The following is a 21,568-nucleotide window of genomic DNA, read 5'->3' as shown; positions in this document are numbered from 1 at the left end:
TAGTTCAGTGTGTATAAACATCAGTTTAATGATGTCCTCAGCAGGGAACTATCATTAAACGTCTCACTTTAAATGCCGCACTCAGGTGCGATGAGACTTATTTTACGAAATTATTTGTCAAACTTGTATCAAAGACAGCCGTCAAGAAACTTAATATAATCTTTGAAATGTACCATTCCGTGATTCCTTTCTATTAGAACCTGTGCATTGTTCCATGTCTCAGAGCAAAGCATTCCTCGCTTTGTCTTTGTCTGTGTCGTAAGTGGACAGTAAATTTTGGAAATTCAATGAATTTTTTAATGTGTTTTCCTCTCATTTGAAATATTGTAAGAGAGTTGTATCGTATTGAACACTACCGTCAAGAAACTTATGAATGTGCGTAAGTCCATGTAACAAGTGTAAATAGTCTATATCGATGTTGCAATCATTTCCAAAAATGTTTTCTATTACTGTATGTGTCTATATCTAGAAAAATATTTTGCGCGTGCTTTCGCATGATCAGCTGTTAGCAGCTAAAGTTCCAAAATACTGCAGTCGGTAGTATTTGTCCATAAAGGAGTATAAATACAAACACAATGTATGGATGTGTATGCATTCTGTTCTTCAATTGTTGTATGTCAACTTGTATCGAATACAACTGTCAAGAAACTCTTTGGCCAGTCTATAAGTTCAATCAGATATTCCAACCTCAATTTCTCGGCGTCTATTTAATTGCAGCGGCTTGTTCTGATAAATATATATTTTCATGAAATATGCATGAAGCATATTTATAACTTTATACATCAGTCAAACGTGACAATATTGTGTTCATGAATGTGATACAAACAGTGTTCCATAAAAATACTGGTATCGTCTTATTCTGGGACCTCAAGAGGAGATGTAAAACAATAATTTCTCCACTTACAACTGTTTCTCGTTCTACGTGGCCATTGTATATTTCTCACGAATTAAACATAATTTCCAATATAGTTAGTGTAAATAAGTTACCAATGCAATATACCAATGTTCTACCAGCAAGTTCAGTGCACGGGGTGTGTGCTTGTTCTAGCTGTGTGTGTCTATTTAGTTTTCGCCCATAAACGTGACATGACGTCACCTCTGTACAACTCAATGTACGGAATCTTACACAATTGCATTAATTATGTAATCTTATACATATATAAGATAAACATGGAGTATTTTGTACGTGTCGTCCTTTATGGAACATAATAATATGAACTTTTTCTAAATTTGATATTCTTAAAGTTAAACGATAATGTTTCAACAGATGTTGCCTAAATTTGTGTAGACATGAGACTTACCTAGTCAGTATTCCGCAGTGGTGTGTAGCCACATACACAGCTAGGTACTATATGTTCTGTCAACGTTGTATCGAAGACAACCGTCAAGAAACTCATTAGATAGACTAAGAAATGAAAAAGTTCATTCGCTTTGTTGTTTCATTTCTTAATTGTTCAAGTAAAACGGTGACATGGTCATAATATCGACGCTGGAAAGGCAAAATGTATTAACCGCCATTAGGTGAATTGTTCAGTAGAGCGATTTGAAGTTTCAAATTTTGCAAAAAAAATCATAACTAATTAATTACTGGAGCTTTTTCTTTGAAACTCAAAATAGTTATTACGAATAACGTTTACTATGAAATGTAATAATAGAAAATAATCTAGGTATCTTGGTGTCCAAGATTTTGGAGTTAATACAATGCAGGCCATAATCTTGGTTAGGTAAAATTGACTTAAGTCAGTTAACCGTACTCACCGTGTCCAGGTAAAACATGTTTTAACGAACAAAAAGCTGCAAAAATTGAGCTAGAAAAATGTGTTATATTCTGTACAGCATACTAACACGTCTAAGTAAAATGTTTTATCAGACCCGGTCAAGTCAGACCATGAAAACTAAAATGTCTTATCTTGCATTAAGCTAAAGTTTTCGCTGGGCTTTAAGTATTATCTCACAATATTAATGAATAATGGAAGTTACGGGTAAAACTAAATAACGCAAAAATATTATTTAAAAGGACTTTTCATCGTAAAATAAAGAAAAATTATAAACCACATACTTCTGAGATCAATCAGTCTTAAAAAAACCGGCCAAGTACGAGTCAGACTCGCCCATGAGGGGTTCCGTAGCAGCAAGTAGATGGCATAATATAAAACTTATAAAATAACTTCGTTATACATAGTGTTTGTATGAACGAGAAAGTTATATTTGCGTTTTTTGAAAATGCACTTTTTTATTACGTTTGATGGGTCGACGTTTAGCCGCTATCTTGCCTGGTGGTAAGTGATGACGCGGCCTACGATGGAGCACGTCTGCCCATAACCAACCTATTCACTCGGGCCTTGAAAACACCCAGGTTATACCCATCAGGAAACACAGACTCCGGCAAAGAGTCCCACTCCCTAACAGTTCGCACATGGAAGTTTGGAGTGAAGCGCTTCGTGCGAGTGGGTGGGATATCTACCATGAAACGGTGACGCCTCGCCGATTGTCTTGTGGTTCGATAATGGAAAGGACTCGGGGAATCAAGTTGTGCAATTCCCCGCACACTCTCCGAAATGTATCTGGTAAAAAACGGAAAGGCTTGCAACCTTGCGCCTGTGTTCAAGGCTTTGAAGCCGAGCCTCTACAAGCGCATCATCATTGATGAGCTTCTTGGTACGCTTTTCGATGTTTTCTAGCGCATTGATCTGGCATTTAGCCGAGCCGTCCCAAAGGTGAGAACAGTACTCCATACATGACCGAACCTGCGCTTGGTACAGGCTCAGCAGTTGTTTCGGTGTGAAGTGCCGTCTCACCCACCAGAGGATACCCAACTTTCTACCAGCCAGATGCGCCTTCGACTCTATACAAGAGCCGAAGTTTAGTGTAAGCGATAAAGTTACGCCCAGAAGCTCAAGATGATCCGATATTGGAACGGATACATTTCGCACGCACGGGTCTGGTTCTGGTCGGACGACGAGCTACCCTTGCTTCCCGTCCGCAGACCCGTCCTTACGGTGGCCGGAGATCGGCCTACGATCCGTGATGCCTGGAGTGTCTCATGCGACGGCTGGGGCGTGAGGAGGCTTGTTCTCTCACGCGCCCCGCCTCCTCCTGAGCTAGCATGACTGCTTCGCAGAAAGAGGAGACGGCATCCCAGTCCCTCTCGCTCCGCACCATGGCCTGAACCAGTGCCGGGCGCGAGAGGTCGCCGTCGCCGACCACAACCCTGAGGACTTAGCGGTGCTCAGCCCATGCAGGACACACCGCCACCGTTCACGGACGAGTTCTATTAGTATTATTTCTGAAAAAGTAATAATGATATCTCGTTCAAACCAATTTTCTTTGAAAGTTTCAAATGAAATTTACAGCATATATTTTTTTTAGTTTTGTCCCTCCCATATTTTAAATGTTAGAGGGGACACACACTCATTTTTCCACTTTGGAAATGTCTATCTTTCAAACAATTGATTTTGACGAAAAGTTGTTTAGGAACCTTAATGTCTTTTTTAAAGTCCAATCGATAGACACCCATCACGAATAGGTTAAAACTTTTTGAATCAGTTCCATGTATGGGGTGCCCCTTTTAATTTATTAATTGTTATTCGAAATCCAAATAGCGGTTACCAGAATACATCAACCTACAAAGTTTCAACTATGTAGGCCCAACAGTTTTGGAAACAAATGGCTGTGACATACGGACGGACGGACTATTGGATAGACAGTCATGAAGAATCTATAAGGGTTTCGTTTTTTGCCATTTTGGTACGGAACATGGAAAGGCAATACTTTTAAGTATACCTAGTAGAGATCAGATATCACAAGTTAATAGGTACACTTGTACTTAGACTTATACTAATCAAATACAAAATGAAAAATAATCAGACTTTGGAAACATATTCAAGACATAGATAACATAAAACTTCATCAACATCTTCTGTATCAGTATTCATCTTATAAGTGTAAAATATAATCTCACTTAATCTTATATTAAAATAATGACTGCCTCGTTGGCCGAGTGGTTGCAAGTGCGATTGCTGGGCAAGGGCAATTCCCGGGTTGGGCGAAGTATTGCTGGGCTTTTTTCGGTTTTTCGAAAATTTCTCAGTAATAGCATGGAATCTAGAAATGTGTCCGATGTATGGCAATAGGCTCACCTATTACATGGGACTTACAACATAAATTGTGAAAAGTGGATGTACATTATACAGTGGCGTTACGTGCAATAATGTGCACCTCTGCCAATCCCTTCGGGGATAAAGAGCGTGACGATATAATATTAAAAAATAATCACATTTTGGAAAATTAAAAATATCTATATTCAACATCTTCTATATCAATATCTGGTAAATTCTTTTTGGCATTACACGTTTGCAAACTAAGGTACTCCTCATATTTACGAACAGTGTATTGCGACAGCGAGCGTGAACTCCCTCGTCGACAGCGCATGGGTGACTGAAGCGCCCGCGCAACGCTCTCGGCCGTGATTAACAGCCGCGGTCTCGGTGAATGACAGTCTTGAACTACCGTCTAACCACCATAGTTTGGTATTTATCAATCTTTTTTGGGAGGGTTAACTCACAAATGCAATTAATTTTACATTAGGTAAATTAATTTAAGTGCTACAAACACATTAGAATAGCTTCAGGTAAAATTGTATTATCGACCATTTTAGTAATAAAATGTTTTCGATAAAATTGTTTTAACGTCCAAATAATTGTAACATGCAGAAAAGTAAAATGTTTTAAACGCAAAAAACATATATTTTATTTACAAGTAAATTGACTTATGTTTAGATTTTATAATAATTGCCAATCTGTAAAATGTTTTATTGCGTTATTTTTTAGAAAAATGGAAAGGTAAAGAGATTTAAAACCAATCTAGTTGTAAACTTAAGCAGGTATAAATGACTTATCAATAGTTTGTTACTATCATGTACGCTTTATGAGCCAAAGTAAAAAAATGAATGGATTTAAAACAAAAAAATATACGAAAATGTCTAAAATCACCGGTGTATTAACCGCCATCAAAGTGCTCAAATTAAGGCGTGACATAGACCATTCGAAAGAGAAAAATCAGGCGATTCCAACGGTATATATAACTCATTTTCGACCAAAGTGGCGCTTAATACATTTTGCCTTTCCAGCGTCGATATATTATGGATCATCTAAATATATAAAACTCAAAGGTGACTGACTGACTGACTGACATAGTGATCTATCAACGCACAGCTGAAACCACTGGACGGATCGGTCTGAAATTTGGCATGCAGGTAGATGTTACGACGTAGGCATCCGCTAAGAAAGGATTTTGATCAATTCTACCCCCAAGGGGATAAAATAGGGGATGAAAGTTTGTATGAAACTTTGTCAATTTTAAACCAATCGGACTGAGACTTTGCATGCATAAAGCTACTAAGGCGTAGCGCCTAATGACAGATTAGTAAAGAATATTGTGTACAAAGAAGTTTTGTAGGCCCTAATTTTTTACACACGCTAAACAAAAATAAGCCGCAAAAACCATAACTAATTAATAATAATACTTCTTAACGCGAGCGAAGCCGCGGGCAAAAGCTAGTTGTGTTCATAAACAAGCGTTTCCCTACTTGGAACGCCATTAAAGAGATCGTGATCGTATAACATTAATTTATTATTCAGAACTAAACTTGTGTCGAAGACAACCGTCAAGAAACTCGTTACCATAGCAACCGAGTCAATTATTACTATCAACTGGTCATTTTGTGGAAGACCATTTTTCCCATTCAGAATTATGTATTTGTAATTCTATGTTGTACATCACATTCCTGAAGTGCATGAAACCTGGCAATGTATACAAATACGAATATTCAGACTACAAGAATATTTGTAACTTCCCACTTATTCAAAGTTATTTAACAATGTACCGTCCGCCGTGCTAGTTCTAACTGTGTGCGTCGATATTTGTCTTACCAGTATTGTCAAGAAACTCGTGTCTGTTAACTCCTGTTGTGATGTAAATATTGTAGACCATGAATTGGATAAAAATATCAATATAAAGAACGATGGTATCAAAAAACTTAATTAAAATAATACTCATCATAATTTGGAGATTTTGCAGAATGAGTATTTCAAAGTAGCTTGTAATCTGATAAATGGCTACTTATAAAATGTTTCCTATACAATAACTTTTTTATAAGAATTCCTTCAAAATAAGGTAAGAAACTCGTATCTAGATGTAAATTTAATACGTTTGGAAGATATAGGTAGACGATAAAATAATTATGTTCGATCAACCTTGTATTGAAGACAACCGTCAAGAAATTAATACCTTTACTCGGATAAAATATTCATCATGTTTGGCCCGTTGGTGAAATATTTACGTTGTAACTAGGTAATTACCTACTGAAGTAGTGCTTACTTCAATAAGCAGTACGTAATTATTCGCAGTTGTATCGAAGACAACTCACGAGCGATTGACTTGTCTTCCACTGATGTGTGTGATTATATAATTATAATTATGTCCGAGTAGCTTGTACTCTCACACACAGCTACATGTATCCATATTTACTTCGTACTAACGGTGCGATGTTTGTAAAGTTGCATCAAATACAACCGTCAAGAAACTTATTCTGTGAAAGGAAAGTGTTTTAGGTTTTAGTTTTTAATCCAGACAGAGTCTTATTCTCATCCAGGAATATATTTCCTTGAAACATATTATGGATCAGTATGTTCATAAACAAGCGTTTTCTAACTTAGGACGCCATTGAAGTGATCGTTGTACGTGCAGTATTCGTATATACAAAGTAATATACATCGGATATTATTATATAGGTACTATGTAACATGTCTCTACAGGCAGCCCCATATATACGCGCATTGTGCGCTATCGAGTCAGTATGTCCAAGTAGTATGTGGTGACATACACTGCTCGAACATGTATCGAAGTACAACCGTCAAGAAACTGCTGATTATGCCTAAATATCTGCCAAAGCTGGAATTTTACTGGCGCTTGATCATGTCACGCTTGCATTAGTGATACAGCGGGTACCTACGTGCCGACATATAGAATAATATTGCTTCATATAATTATTATTCCACGATATCCACATTTTACAACGACTTGTAGTTCCATGTTCAGTTTTCATTGTGAATACACAGTCACAATGAAAGTTGTATCGAAGACAACCGGCAAGAAACTTAGAATTATCTTGGAAATGTTCAAAATGTCACTCTCCATCCCCGTGGTCACTCTCCATTAGAACCTGTGCATTGTTCCATGTCTCAGAGACAATATTACTGACTGCTGCCATAGTGGCAAATGTTCACTATATACGGACTTGTGTGTGCGTCGATATATGTCGTATGAATTATATTATCTGTATTGTTTCTTCCATATTCATATCTTGGGTTCCAAAGCCCGTCCTGATAAAACGTTTGACATACGAGATACATCGGTCATCATTTCTAGAAACGTCTTGTTGCGATATAGGTACAACGACAATTTCCCCACTTAGAACGTTACTAAAGTGGTCGTTATACACAGAATATCTATGTTCCAACTCTAAATGTTTCATGTGTGTAATATGAAAAAGGTCTCTGTCAAAGACAACCGTCAAGAAACGTTTTGTATTGTCATTATATACGTGCAGCAACATTAATCCGAACAGGAGTATAGTTACGAAGCATTCTCCGTTTTGTCTTTGTCGTAATTACGTGCGACATAAATATATTGTATTTATTAAAGTTGTAGCGAAGATAACCAGTAAGAAACGTTGAGTAGTGTAGCGACAGACTTGTTTGTTCTAGTTGTGTGCGTCGATATTTGTAGCGTGAATTATATTGTATTATCTATGTAATTGTGTGATAACCAATGTAATACAGTAATATGTATCGAAAGACAACAATCAAGAAACTTATTGAGTGACTATGAGTGTACTTAAGACTCCAAAAGGATCGTGTATTTCGATAATTATAATAAAAAAAAATCGTTTCACGTGGTGATTCCTATCAATTTTAAATATTGATACTGACTGATAATGAAATACAGAATTTCCGAGGATGTTTCAGACTGATAAGACCTAGTCAGTTGTACTGTACTTGTACCTGCAATTAATTTGCAGTCTCAAATGTTTCCTACGTATTTAAATAATACGAAACTTTACAAGTTGTGTCGAAGACAACCGTCAAGAAACTAATTCTCGTCGACTGGAGTACCTAAATATCGTTTCCCACTTTTTTTGGTTAAAAGAACTACAATAGAACAATACTTGTCTATTTATTATGGTTGTAATTACTGACTCGTCGGTATTGACTTAATGTTCAGCAGTTCTTACAATGTAGTGTTCCCGTTTACTGACAGCTCCGATATAGCTGATGGCGATTGCTTCTGCCTCGAGTGTATAGAGTACAGTTTCATTACTTGTTGCTGTTGTACCACTGTGCAACAAGTCAGTTTAGTACACGGGGAGTCTGCTAGTTCTAGCTGTGTGTGTCGATGTTTGAAAGTATTGACTGGGTGTAAATTTTTACGTAACATGTTATATGGAGTGTCAGTATAAGAAGAGGTTAGGCACATATCGAGATATAAATAATAACTTTGCCTAAGAGGCTTCAAGATATTTGTAATTCCCTCTCAGTATCATTGCTCGGAGTTGTTTAACAATTACTCGTACAATGAGTATTGTGTGCGCTCTGTGGGGTGTGCGTCGATATTTTGTCAATAGTTCGGTAGGTACTCGTACAACGATGTTGCAAGTTCGATTCATGTCGAGTCAAATGTTGTTGGAAGTAAATTCAACCAATTCTAAGTAAAGAAGACAAACGCCAAGGAACTGAATAAAATTGTACGTCGAAATTAATTTTATACTGTTTTCTCCAGACCAACGTATTTTCGTATGTATTCATCTTTGAGCACTATTCTACATGAAGTACCTACATATATGTCTCCTCTTGGCACGCCATTAAAGTACCACTTCCAGGTGTCCAGTAAAACCATGTATTGTGTAATTTGTAAACATTTAATGTAATACAGAACATATTCCTGTACTATTTGTATTCCATGTCTCACGGTCCGCTACAAATAAATATTTCCTACACATTTCATGACTGAAATGTCGTAAAAGAGTTCTGTTAAGGACAACCGTCAAGAAACTTCTTCGTACTTCTATGAAATGTAAAACTAAGTCAAGATACTCGAGGTGGTCGAGCACCTCCTGATGCTATTTACTCATTCAGTATTTCCAAGTAGCTTGTAGCTCCATGTACAGCTACTTACATATATTTCTCACACATTTCATGTTCAACGTTTTTTCTGAGAGTTGTATCAAAGAACAACCGTCAAGAAACCAATTGATATACGTACCAATACTTAATGCTGTAACAATATTTAATAACTCCTTATTATTTCTTTATGTTTAAAACATAAGAATTGTGTCGAAGACAACCATTAAGAAACTCTTTGTAACTCTTTAATGTTTAGTGTAGGTTAGTTAATAGATAGGATTTGTGAAAGTAGTATTGAATACAACCGACAAGAAACCTCTTCAATGGGGTGCTTGTATATTGTTAAGTCCTCAATGTAAAGGTACAGTTGTACCTTTATTAAATCTTTTCGCAAAATGTAAAGTACTAATGTACTCTAGTCATTTGAAGACAAACTTCCTTTTTACTATGTAAGATATGTCCGAGTGAGGAGAGAACTGTGTAATGTTGATGTATCTTTTAAATAAAATATATTTCATACCGACAAAATGCCCTGTAATGGCGAGTACATAAATGTATTCTAGAATTAGTATTTACAAGATACAACTAATGAAAGATGTTTTATTTATATTTGTAGTAGTGGTAGTGTTAAGCCTTTGGGTGTGGGATCATACACGCCCATTAACTCGGCCCTGGGGGGAGTAGAGTCACCTTCTCTACTCTTCACTTGGGCAATTCCTGTCTGGCGCGTCCATGTCGCGGGGGTGGGCATCTTACACTTCAGTAGGCCGGAGTGTGTAGATGGCGAAGTTCAGCAGGGACCCAGTCCTGCGGGGTATAACGCGGAATCCGTGCCCAGGGTTACGGGTGAAGACTTCAACAAGTGGAGGCACATCGCGAGAGCTACGATATCCAGGGAAAATGCATCATTGTCAACCACGAGCATTCTGTCAAGAATGTACGACTGAGGAGGAGGATGCTGCTCTACGGTCGTTCTACACAAGATATCCTTTTCAGTATTTCATGTGATATGAAATATGTATTAAGATAAAATCATCACGCCTTTTAATCCCCAAAGGGGTAGGAAGAGGTACATATTATGGCACATAATGCCAATGTACACCCACCTTTTATAATTTATGTTGTAAGTCCCATTTAAGGGCGGGCAAGGGGTCTTGGGTTCGATTCCCGGATAGGGCGAAGTATTACCGGGCTTTATTCCGTTTTTCGAAAATTTCTCAGTGGTAGTACGGAGTCTGGAAATGTGCCCGGTATATGGCAATAGGCTCACCACCTATTACATGGGACTTAAAATCAAATATAATTGTTACATCAAAGAACAACCGTCAAGAAACTCATTAAAAATCACATACGAAGTAAAATTATGTTGACTAATTTTATAAGTTCGACTTAATAATTCAATGATACGTCTGCAGAATGAAATCCCAACAGGAATATGTAGTACCTTGTGGATTGCCATGGTCTGATGTTCCAAGGCCATGAGCTTTGGAAAATATGTTTAGAACATAATTATACTGGAACAATTTCCAAAATAATATTGCGTTTATAAAAGGTGTTTGAAATATTTATTTTTCACTATAAAATATTTGTCAAACGTATACAATGTTTGACAAATATAAGAAGACAACCGTCAAGATACTTAATATAGTCTTTGAAATGTACAAAATGGATTACTCCGTGGTTCCTTTCCATTAGAACCTGTGCATTGTTCCATGTCTCAGAGACAATATTACTGACTGCTACTATGGCAAATGTTCACTATATACGGACTTGTGTGTGTGTCGATTTATATGTCGTCTTCCATTTCGGAGTTCCAGTTCATATCTGCCGGCTCCATCACCAGATCAGCTCGACGGTACCATATTATTGTATTGTCTGCAACATCACATACAACTGCCAATTTCCATAACGTAGGTCTTTAGAAGATGGTTAAATTAGTTCTGTACCTCGGAGGTATACAATAGTAACTCCACTTTTTTTGAAAATATGTTTCTTGCACCATTAAAATCGCAAGAACCAGTTCTACTTAATGGTATACGACATTAAATCCTATTACATCTCTGTACCTCAGAGGTATACAACATTAACTGATAAAACAAAAAATTTACAGGACAGGCAAAAATGCGCGGAACGAAACTTTGAATGCAATTTTGACATAGTAGTTTTAAAGCTATTGCAACAAACTCAACATTATTTTTTATTATTATTTGATGGAATTATATTGTATTACAGAACATTATACTAGAGTGAATTTTTATCTGATTTTGTGGACTTGAGGTTATTTACCTCGAAACATATACTAACTAAGGTGTTTTAAGAAAGCATTAAAATATCATACTTTTGTTTACCTCTAAATAAACCTTGGGGATGTTATTGGAATTCGGCATTCAGAAACATTATGTGTCTTGTCAGTATGTAGCGTAATGGAATTATAAAAGATTTTCTGAGGGGTTTACTAGCAAAATGAAACAAAAGTTACTTCACAAAACTAAAATCAAAATACAATTTATTTTAAATAACCAAAACAGCTACTCGTACGCTTCAGGTAAATCCGGAATATATGCACATGGAAGATTCCTGTAATAGTCTTAGAACATGGCTGGTATCCACTGCAACGATTTTTGTAAGTCGTTATATTTGAGTCTCGAATTAGGCTTTTGTGTTTCTCGAATAGGTTTCGGCGTGGGTTAAGAAAATCCTCTCCGTTTATTTCGTATGAAACTAACTTCTTCGAATGTTTCCTGGTCAAAAGAAGTTTTGTAGAATATCGAACCAATCTCATTTTTTCCATGGCCCTCGTCGGCGCCCCCTGTGTGGGCGCCGAATCTGATGCGGCGGCCAGCTCGGGCGCTGCTCACGTCTCCGAGGGTCATGGCCATCCGGGTGATCCGTGGATATCGCACGATCTCCGGGGAGGCGGCGAACCTCCTTGCCGGATTACCGCCATGAGATTTGGAGGCGAAGGTGCTCGCGCGCGTCTTCAGTTTGCGCGCCGACGCGTGCCGCCGGGGCGAAACTCCACTGCCGCGCCAGATCAGTGCGTGGCGGGACGAGCTCCGGCGCGATCTCATGGCGGAATGGCAGCAACGACTGTCGCAACCGAGGGCTGGGCTCGCTGTCATCGCAGCGGTAAGTCCCCTCTTTGAGGAGTGGCTAGAGAGGCGCCACGGCGTCCTCACCTACCGCCTGACGCAAGTGCTTACCGGACATGGGAGTTTCGGTAGGTTCCTGTTCCTTATCGGGCGGGAGGAAACGCCCGGGTGTCATCACTGCGAGGACCGCCCGGAGGACACGGTAGAACATACGGTGGCGGTGTGCCCTGCGTGGGCTGACCACCGCCAAGTCCTCAGGGATGTGGTCGGCGACGGCGACCTCTCGCGCCCGGCACTGGTTCAGGCCATGGTGCGGAGCGAGAGGGACTGGGATGCCGTCTCCTCTTTCTGCGAAGCAGTCATGCTAGCTAAGGAGGAGGCGGGGCGTGTGAGAGAACAAACCTCCTTACGCCCCAGCCGTCGCGAGAGACACTCCGGGCGTCGGGGATCGCGGGACGATCTCCGGCCACCGTAAGTGCGGGCCTGCGGACGGCGAGCAAGGGTAGCTCACCGCCCGAACAGAACCAGACCCGTGCGTGCAGCGCGTAGCGTTCCGCGCGCGCCTCAAAGAGCCATCAGACCACCACAGATGGGGCCCAGTAGGGCTGATGCCTAATCCGGAGCTGCGGACTACCTAGCGGGTTTACCGGGGCTCCGGCTCGACGGGCAGGAGTAGGAACGGGGTGGTTTATAGTCAGTAAGAGTCTGACACTCCCTCTCGCCTCGCCCAAGGCGGGAGAAGTCATTGGATGATTTTCCACCCTAAAAAAAAAAAAAAAAAAAAAGCCATCATTTAACATATAGTATGTCGTACATGCAAATAGTATATAGGGGCATAATTAGCTGCTTACAAGTAATGTCTTTATATTCACTAAATTATTGGTTTAAAAAATAATTGATGTCGTATCGAAGACAACCGTCAAGAAACTACTTACATTCGTGACATCTTTATATAAACGTATGGGAAAAGTTCGTGAAATTTGGATAAACAAATACGAATATTCAGACTACAAGAATATTTGTAACTTCCCACTTATTCAAAGTTATTTAACAATGTACCGTCCGCCGCGCTTGTTCTAAGTGTGTGCGTCGATATATGTCGCATGAATTATATTGTCTTTATATAAGTATTAACTTTTAAGTTTAAGTCGATGTTTAGTGCAATGATTTGATGCAACATTAATGGATTCTGCATCTATAGAGTGTATCATCCAACTGTAAGGAGCCTTCCTTAATCAATGTTGTATAAAAGTGTATTTTATTCTTATAACAAGGAGGTAAATGTAATAATTGAATATTGAGAGTTTCGCGGCATTATTAAATGTACTATGTACAACTTTCAATGTCGCATTCTGGCGCAATTGAACTTAATGCATAAAGTATGTATCTAAGTTATTTCGAAGACAACCGTCAAGAAACTTTACATACATATCCTTCTTTCTACAAATATCACTCTCCGGAGTTCTGTTTGAGTTTATTCTTAGTTGAGGAAGAAAATACCTTAACTTAGTAAAATGTATTCTCGTATTGAATTTAAATGTTTGAATTTCAACATTAATGTTTTACAAACACTCCTCCATACAGGAGCTAACACAACTATTTCCCCACTTATGACGTCACTAAAGTGGTTCTCAATTCTCAATATTAAATGTTTTGTCTAGTAATTTGCATTGTGCGAAATGTTTGGTAAAGTTGTATCGAAGACAACCGCCAAGAAACTCAATTGTATTTGAAACATTGTGCAGACTCAGAGGTCCAGAAGAATATGTACGATCAGGGTACTGTTTGATGCTATAGTCAGGAGTCACCTTGAGCATAGTGCGGTCATTGTGGCCCACATGTAACGAAGTACAGTGTCTTGTTAGAGCGAGTCCAGAACAAGTTCACCAGGCACTTGTACAACAATCTGTACGTTCACCCCTCGTAGTACAACGAGCTAAGAGTACGCAGGGAGTTCTTTCTGGCTGCATACGTGGTGAAGTAGTTACGGAGTGTGGCACACAACGCGGGAGTGCTGCGCCACCGCCAGCCAGATTTGTATCGAAGACAACCGTCAAGAAACTCCCTTGTCCTCGATTATTTAACTATTACGTTGGGAAGTCTTTATTGTGCCAATTCTAAAATTACTGAAGTTAAGAAGGTGTTTGAAATAACTGTCACCTCTTAGTACCATTATGTTCGATCAACCTTGTATCGAAGACAACCGTCAAGAAACTCATTAGTTCGTGAAGCTAGCAGACAAGTTTACTTCTTCATTAGTAAAGCAATATATTTGACTTTAATCGGGATTAATCCCGAAAAATATTTAGTTGAATATGAATATAATGATTGCAGTATATCCAATGAATTTTCCAAACAATGTTTCATGTCTTAGAAGGAAGCACTACATTCAGGCACCAGAGGAGTTAGTTAAGAATAAATGATATAAAATGAAATGAAATCTATAACAATTACATAATGTGTCAGTATTTCTAAACAGTTGGTAGTTAACTGCCACTTACAAAATAATATGTTACTTTCGTGTTCATATAATACGAATATTGTCTAAAGTTGTATCGAATACAACCATCAAGAAACACAATTGTCCCTTATGTTGTATTGTAGGTAGTGTACCTCCTCATCTTCAAAACTAGTTTGTTCTCGTCCACTGCTGGACGTAGGCCTCTCCAATGGCACGCCACTGAGCTCGATCTTCAGCTCTACGCATCCAACCACTACCAGCCATCGGTGCGGATATCGTCACTCCACCTAGCTGGAGGGCGCCCTACGCTTGCCTACACGCGGTCTCCACTCTAGAACACGTTTACCCCAACGGTCATCGGTTCCTCGACAAATGTGACCGGCCCACTGCCACTCCAGCTTGCTAAATGTAACTCCGGGTGTGGTGATGTTACTTTATGTCGCTGTGTGAGCGACTTACACTCCATATTTCCAAGAGGTCATTGACCTTACAATTGTCAATATTAAATGTTGTCTAGAAATGTGTAAATTCGATGGATTGTTTATATTCCTTGTCTCCTACACACCCAGCACCTGATGACACTCACCCAGTCGTTGTCTGTATGTGGTCTGTACTCACACAATTATATATTATTTCAATGTTTCCTTCGTATGTACTTACTATGCATTACGAAGTTGTATCTAATATAACCGATGGTGACTGCCGATGATCCGACATTTGGGTTTGTTATAATTGTGTGCGTCGATATTTGTCGCGTGAATTATATTGTGGTTTAATCAATAGTTCAATTAGATTTTTGTTTGGGCAATATACCAGTATAGTACTTAGAATAATTGTATGTGGGGATATAGGATGACAGTCAAAGTGGTCATTGTACCTGGAGCATTCATATTGAAATGTTTAATATTTAATGGAATGTATAAATATTCGTTCCTATGTGTAAACGGTCTTGTAAACGGCTACTGACTAACGTGTCCGTCGCATTAATTAACATTATGTCGAGCAACTTGTGCAGTTCATTTAATGAAACTGTTACGCTCAGTGAGTCTGTAAGTTTGTATCGAAGACAACCGTCAAGAAACTCGTGTATTCTACTAAAGTGTGTCTCTATAATTGTATTGCTTTCCCCCCAGCAATTAAACGTCTACGGTCTACACTGTTCAGGGTATCGTCTGGTGGATACCCTGAACTAATATTTATTAGTAACGGTATTAGAAATGTTAGAACGATGGTATTAATTATTTAAATAGTACTAATCATAATTTAGGGATACATGCCCATTAAAGTCTTTCTAAGAACGCCTTGACGTAATATGAACAAGATTTTCCCCACTTACAACTATTTGTAGGTCTATGTGAAATTTATTCTATTTATTAAAGTTATAGCGAAAACAACCAGTAAGAAACGTTGAGTAGTGTAGCGACAGACTAGTTTGTTCTAGTTGTGTGCGTCGATTTATACACAATTTTCTTGTAGAGTATAGTCTCACAAGTGACTACTTGAGAATATTTCCAAGTGTTTATATAACACGATAATATATAAAAGTAGTATCGAGTACAACCGGCGCGAGATGTAGGATGCCTCCAGTTAGTCAGTATGACTGCGCGTCTTGTAGCTGTAGCTTCATGTACATCTACATAGTTACAAATATTTCTGTACTGTTTCTACAAGTCCAATAAACAGTATTGTATAAAGTTCTATCGAAGGACAACCGTCAAGAAACTCATTAGATCGTTTATGAAGTTGCTTCAATAATCGAAGACGTTTCTGGGACAGTATGCTCCAATCTTTATAAAACTAATCGTGATGTTTTTGAAACTGGATTGATCTCGATCGTTTCACGTGGATACTTCATGGTACTAATCAATGTTTCTTCGTATTTACATAATGCGAAAGCTTTTCGAAGTTGTATCGACTACAACCAGCAAGAAACTCCATTATAATCAACATTTCATGTCTCAGAAGGCGGCACTACATTCAGGCGCTCGATGTGACGCTGTGCGCGTCGATATTTGGTTCAACAATATTACTGACTGCAACTATATCTAATGTTCTATCAGTGTTGCATGTTAGCTTGTGTGGAAGACAACCGTCAAGAAACTTGTTGCAATAATGTCATCTATTGATTAAACTGAATTTATATTGCCTACGGATACGTGTATTTGTGGTACATACCACTTATTGTATTAACTTGTGCAGTTTACTTCCCCCACTAATGTCGCCATTGAAGTGGTGTTTCTACGTGGAATATGATATTTCTTCTGTCTTGTGTGTGCACTGTAATGTTTACGTAAACACACGTTATAAAGAGGTTGAATAGAAATGATATGAGTGAACATACAAACTAACAATGTATTGCTACTTCAGTATTGTATATTGTAAGTTCAATATATTTGTTAATATTCCGAGTCTCACGATCCGATACAAGTTCATTAAATAACTTCCATGTATTGGATTGTTCATGACTGTTGTGTGGCTTGTGTTGAGTACAACCGTCAAGAAACTCGTTGTGCAGTCTATGAATTACAAAAAAATAACTTCCCATTTTTTCTGAAGGGCCTAAAAATATAAAAGTATAAAACTAACAGAAGTATAATGTTGTATATAACAATACGCCTGGATGCGTACATCTCAGGAACTCCCTCCTTGTTATCGAGACGGAATGTTGAATATTCCATGTCCGATCATCCGTGTTTGTTCTAATTGTGTGCGTCGATATATGTCGCGTGAATTATATTGTATCTTGGGATAAAGAGACTTGTTATACAGTACTATCGAACACATCGAATTCTGTCGAAGAACAACTGTCAAGAAACTGTATTGACGTATAAATGTGATGTAATTATCCTCTCATCATGACCTGACATAGGCCATCTTTAGAATAATTATTATGAACGTTACATAGCATTTCAATTCCTTGACAGAAATGCAGTAGAAGAGTTTTCTACTTCTTTCATGTTTGATATAATAATATTGTAAAAGCGTTGTATCGAAGACAACCGTCAAGAAACTCGTTAAACAGTCTATGAATTTAAGAAATCTTTTGCCTTTTTCTTCGGCTATTGCGGTCAAAATTTGCGTCAAAACGATTAAGCTCACAAAATTTATATAAGTAGATATAAAACGAATAGAAGTATAATGTTGTATATAACGATACGCCTGGATGCGTACATCTCAGGAACTCCCTCCTTGTTATCGAGACGGAATGTTGAATATTCCATGTGCCACCAGGCCGCGCCTGTTGTAGTGTGCGATGACAGTTAAAACTATTTCCTAACAATCGTCCGCGCTTGTTGTAATTGTGTGCGTCGATATTTGTCGCGTGAATTATAATGCGGTTTAATCAATAGTTTTACTAGATATTTATTATGGATATAGGATGACAGTCAAAGTGGTCATTGTACCTGGAGCATACATGCATCATTGTCAACCACGAGCATTCTGTCAAGAATGTACGACTGAGGAGGAGGATGCTGCTCTACGGTCGTTCTACACAAGATATCCTTTTCAGTATTTCATGTGATATGAAATATGTGTTAAGATAAAATATATGTTACATCGAAGAACAACCGTCAAAAAACTTATTAAATATCACATACGAAGTAAAATTATAAGACAGTGGTTGATGAAGTGTTCATATTTGACTCAACAATTCAATGATACGTCTGCAGAATGAAATCCCAACAGGAATATGTAGTACCTTGTATTTTCTTGCGTATGGTCATGGTCTGATGTTCCAAGGCCATGATCTTTGGAATATATGTTTAGAACATAATTGTGCTGATACAATTTCCAAAATATTGAGTTTATAACATGATAAGGTGTTTGAACAGCTTTTACAGCAACATTATTCCAAATAGGATTATAGTTATGAAGCATTCCTCGCTTTGTCTTTGTCGTTATTACGTGCGACATAAATATATTGTATTTAATAAAGTTGTAGCGAAGACAACCAGTAAGAAACGTTGAGTAGTGTAGCGACAGACTAGTTTGTTCTAGTTGTGTGCATCGATGTTTGTCGCGTGAATTATGTTGTCTTATCTAAGTAATTATCCAGCTTTTTAGGATTTTATCCAGTTCGTCACATTGATATTCATATTCGATGAATAAATGTCAATATTAATATATTTTGAACTATCAACTGTTTCCCCAAACGTTGGAACTCCAATGAATTTGTTCAACGAGGCCCATATCACATATATGGTGCCCGATGAGGTTGACTCAATCAGTATTTCCAAGTATGTAGTTTGTCACCTCATACACTGCTACTTACTAATACTTTCTACTTATTTCAAGTTTTTAATATTGTGAGTGTTGTATCGAAGGACAACCATCAAGAAACTAACTTGTCTTGGAATGGAATAATTTCGTAATTGTTACTACTTTTAGTTCGATTAGGTGATCCATAATGATCCCTTGTAATTAGATGACCGAGGAGACATCCTCAGTCAATATTAAAAAACTGAAACTTATTGTCGATATTTGTCGTGTGTCTATGTCATGTCTTAAGGGTTTGCCCCTCTCCTGTTTTGCAGAATGAGTATTTCCAAGTAGCTTGTAATCTGATAAATGGCTACTTATAAAATGTTTCCTATACAATAACTTTTTTATAAGAATTCCTTCAAAAGAAGGTAAGAAACTCGTATCTAGACGTAAATTTAATACGTTTGGAAGATATAGGAGACGATCAAATAATTATGTTCGATCAACCTTGTATCGAAGACAACCGTCAAGAAACTCATTAGTTCGTGAAGCTAGCAGACAAGTTTACTTCTACATTAGTAAAACAATATTTGTTTAATCGGATCGGGATTATTCCCGACAAGTATTCTCTAAGTTTATTGTTGGATCAATCATAACTGTACAACCATTGAATTTTCTAAATAATGCATCGTGTTTTAGAAGGAAGCACTACATTCAGGCACCAGAGGTGTTAGTTAAGAATAAATGATATAAAATGAAATTAAATCTAAAACAATTATATAATGTGTCAGTATTTCTAAACAGTTGGTAGTTAACTGCCACTTACAAAATAATATGTTACTTTCGTGTTCATATAATACGAATATTGTCTAAAGTTGTATCGAATACAACCATCAAGAAACTATATTGAGCCTAATGTTGTCTACGAATGTAGTTTTTGTGTGTACTAATCTTTAGGTAACTAATTGACACAATTTTTCAATATGTTTTGTTCCAAACTGAGTTAAGACTCTCCCTCTCTGTCTGCGAATATCGCAGCTCGATATAAATCAACTACTGCCGACGAAGTCGCGGGTAACAGCTAGTAAACGCTGAACGTAATGTCCTCACGTAGCTATACATGTGTGCGCTACATAATATTTCGGTAACAAATACTTCGTCTAATGTCCTTTGTGGAGTCAAACGTGAGATAAAACAATAATATCCCCACTTAGAACTGTGTCGCTCTAAGTGGTACGTTCGTGTTTAATGCGGTGACTGGAAGGAATGTCCCACAGACATCATGTTCCTCAGTTAACCGTCAAGAAACTTTCTTGTCTTTTCAATAAGTAATAATTATAACTATCTTTTCTTTTAGTACTGGTCTTGAAGAAAACTAATATTTCTCTCTGCGACCATCGCAGCACGATATGAATCAACTATTTCCCCACTTAGTGGTACTTTCATTGAAGTGATCTTTCCCCACTTATTACGTGTGGTCGCTGTAAGTGGGTAGTTCACATTATAATGTTGAATGTTTATTGTAATACAACAATCTGCTACTTACTAATATTTCCTGTAATTTATTTCATGGTCAAAGTATTGTATTAGAGTTGTATCGAAGGACAACCGTCAAGAAACACAATTGAAAATAAAATACACAAGAATTACTTGACTTGAACTGGAACAATCTTTTTGAAAATATATTTGGATCCCATCATATGATTTTTAGGAATCTCATGATTGAGGAGATGTAAAACAAGAATTTCGATATAAATGTATGTCTCCATACAGGAGCTTGTGGGAAACTATTTCTCTAATGATGACGTCATTAAAACTGGGCGTTCTACGTGTATAGTCCAAGATTCAATTGATTACGAAACGTAAAGAAATTCGTTGCTTAGTCTAGTATGCAACGGACTTGTTTGTTCTAATTGTGTGCGTCGATATTTAACGCGTGAATTGTATTGTACTTTATTCAATAGTTCAAACTGAATTTTAGGGTTTGTAATATACCAGTATACCCAGTATTTAGAATAATTGTATGTCCTATCCTATAGGATGACAGTCAAAGTGGTCATTGTACCTGGAGCATTCATATTGAAATGTTTAATATTTAATGGAATGTATAAATATACGTTCCTATGTGTAAACGGTCTTGTAAACGGCTACTGACTAACGTGTCCGTCGCATTAATTAACATTATGTCGAGCAACTTGTGCAGTTCATGTAATGAAACTGTTATGCTCAGTGAGTCTGTAAGTTTGTATCGAAGACAACCGTCAAGAAACTCGTTCATTCTACTAAAGTTAGGTACAAATTATCCTCCTCCAGATCGTTTAGTAAACGAATGTATTAAAAAAAACTATTTCCCCACTATGGAACTATTTGTCGTTCTATGTGGTAATTCCATATTATATAACTCAGTATTTCCAAGTAGTTTGTAGTCTCACAAACAACTACTCTTTAATATATCCCACTTATGTTTAAAACATAAGAATTGTGTCGAAGACAACCATTAAGAAACTCTTTAAATAATCTACATTGTAGGGTTACTTGTATTTTCCCTCATTTCATGATTGAAATATTGTAAAAGAGTTGTATCGAAGACAACTATCAAGAAACTTCATTGTATTGTTATGTAAATCATC

The 21,568-nt window shown here is 37.6% G+C and overlaps 2 protein-coding genes and 1 long non-coding RNA gene across 3 annotated transcripts in view; 2 read left to right on the top strand and 1 right to left on the bottom strand.

Annotated features, from left to right (window-relative positions):
- Window positions 1-12,994, top strand: part of LOC126911895 (uncharacterized) — a 131,483-nt gene extending 118,489 nt beyond the window's left edge. The window contains exon 2 of the mRNA XM_050701061.1: window positions 12,147-12,994. Coding sequence (XP_050557018.1) covers window positions 12,147-12,749 — 603 coding nt within the window. The 3' untranslated portion in view covers window positions 12,750-12,994. The remainder of the gene's footprint in view (window positions 1-12,146) is intronic.
- The window catches only part of LOC126911894 (uncharacterized), a 116,340-nt gene extending 103,280 nt beyond the window's left edge, over window positions 1-13,060 (top strand). The window contains exon 2 of the mRNA XM_050701060.1: window positions 13,007-13,060. The gene's annotated coding sequence lies outside the window, so the exon portion shown is untranslated. The remainder of the gene's footprint in view (window positions 1-13,006) is intronic.
- Window positions 1-21,130, bottom strand: part of LOC126911896 (uncharacterized) — a 35,113-nt gene extending 13,983 nt beyond the window's left edge. The window contains exons 1-2 of the long non-coding RNA XR_007706404.1: window positions 21,004-21,130; window positions 14,435-15,612 (exon numbers count right to left, since the gene is read on the bottom strand). This is a non-coding gene — a long non-coding RNA (uncharacterized LOC126911896). The remainder of the gene's footprint in view (window positions 1-14,434; window positions 15,613-21,003) is intronic.
- Window positions 21,131-21,568: the final 438 nt, after the last annotated feature.

The sequence above is a fragment of the Spodoptera frugiperda genome, chromosome 19, assembly GCF_023101765.2.
Source record: "Spodoptera frugiperda isolate SF20-4 chromosome 19, AGI-APGP_CSIRO_Sfru_2.0, whole genome shotgun sequence".
NCBI classification, from domain to species: Eukaryota; Metazoa; Arthropoda; class Insecta; order Lepidoptera; family Noctuidae; genus Spodoptera; species Spodoptera frugiperda.
The sequence above is the reverse complement of the archived record's forward strand: the minus strand, read 5'-3'. Positions and strand labels throughout refer to the sequence as shown.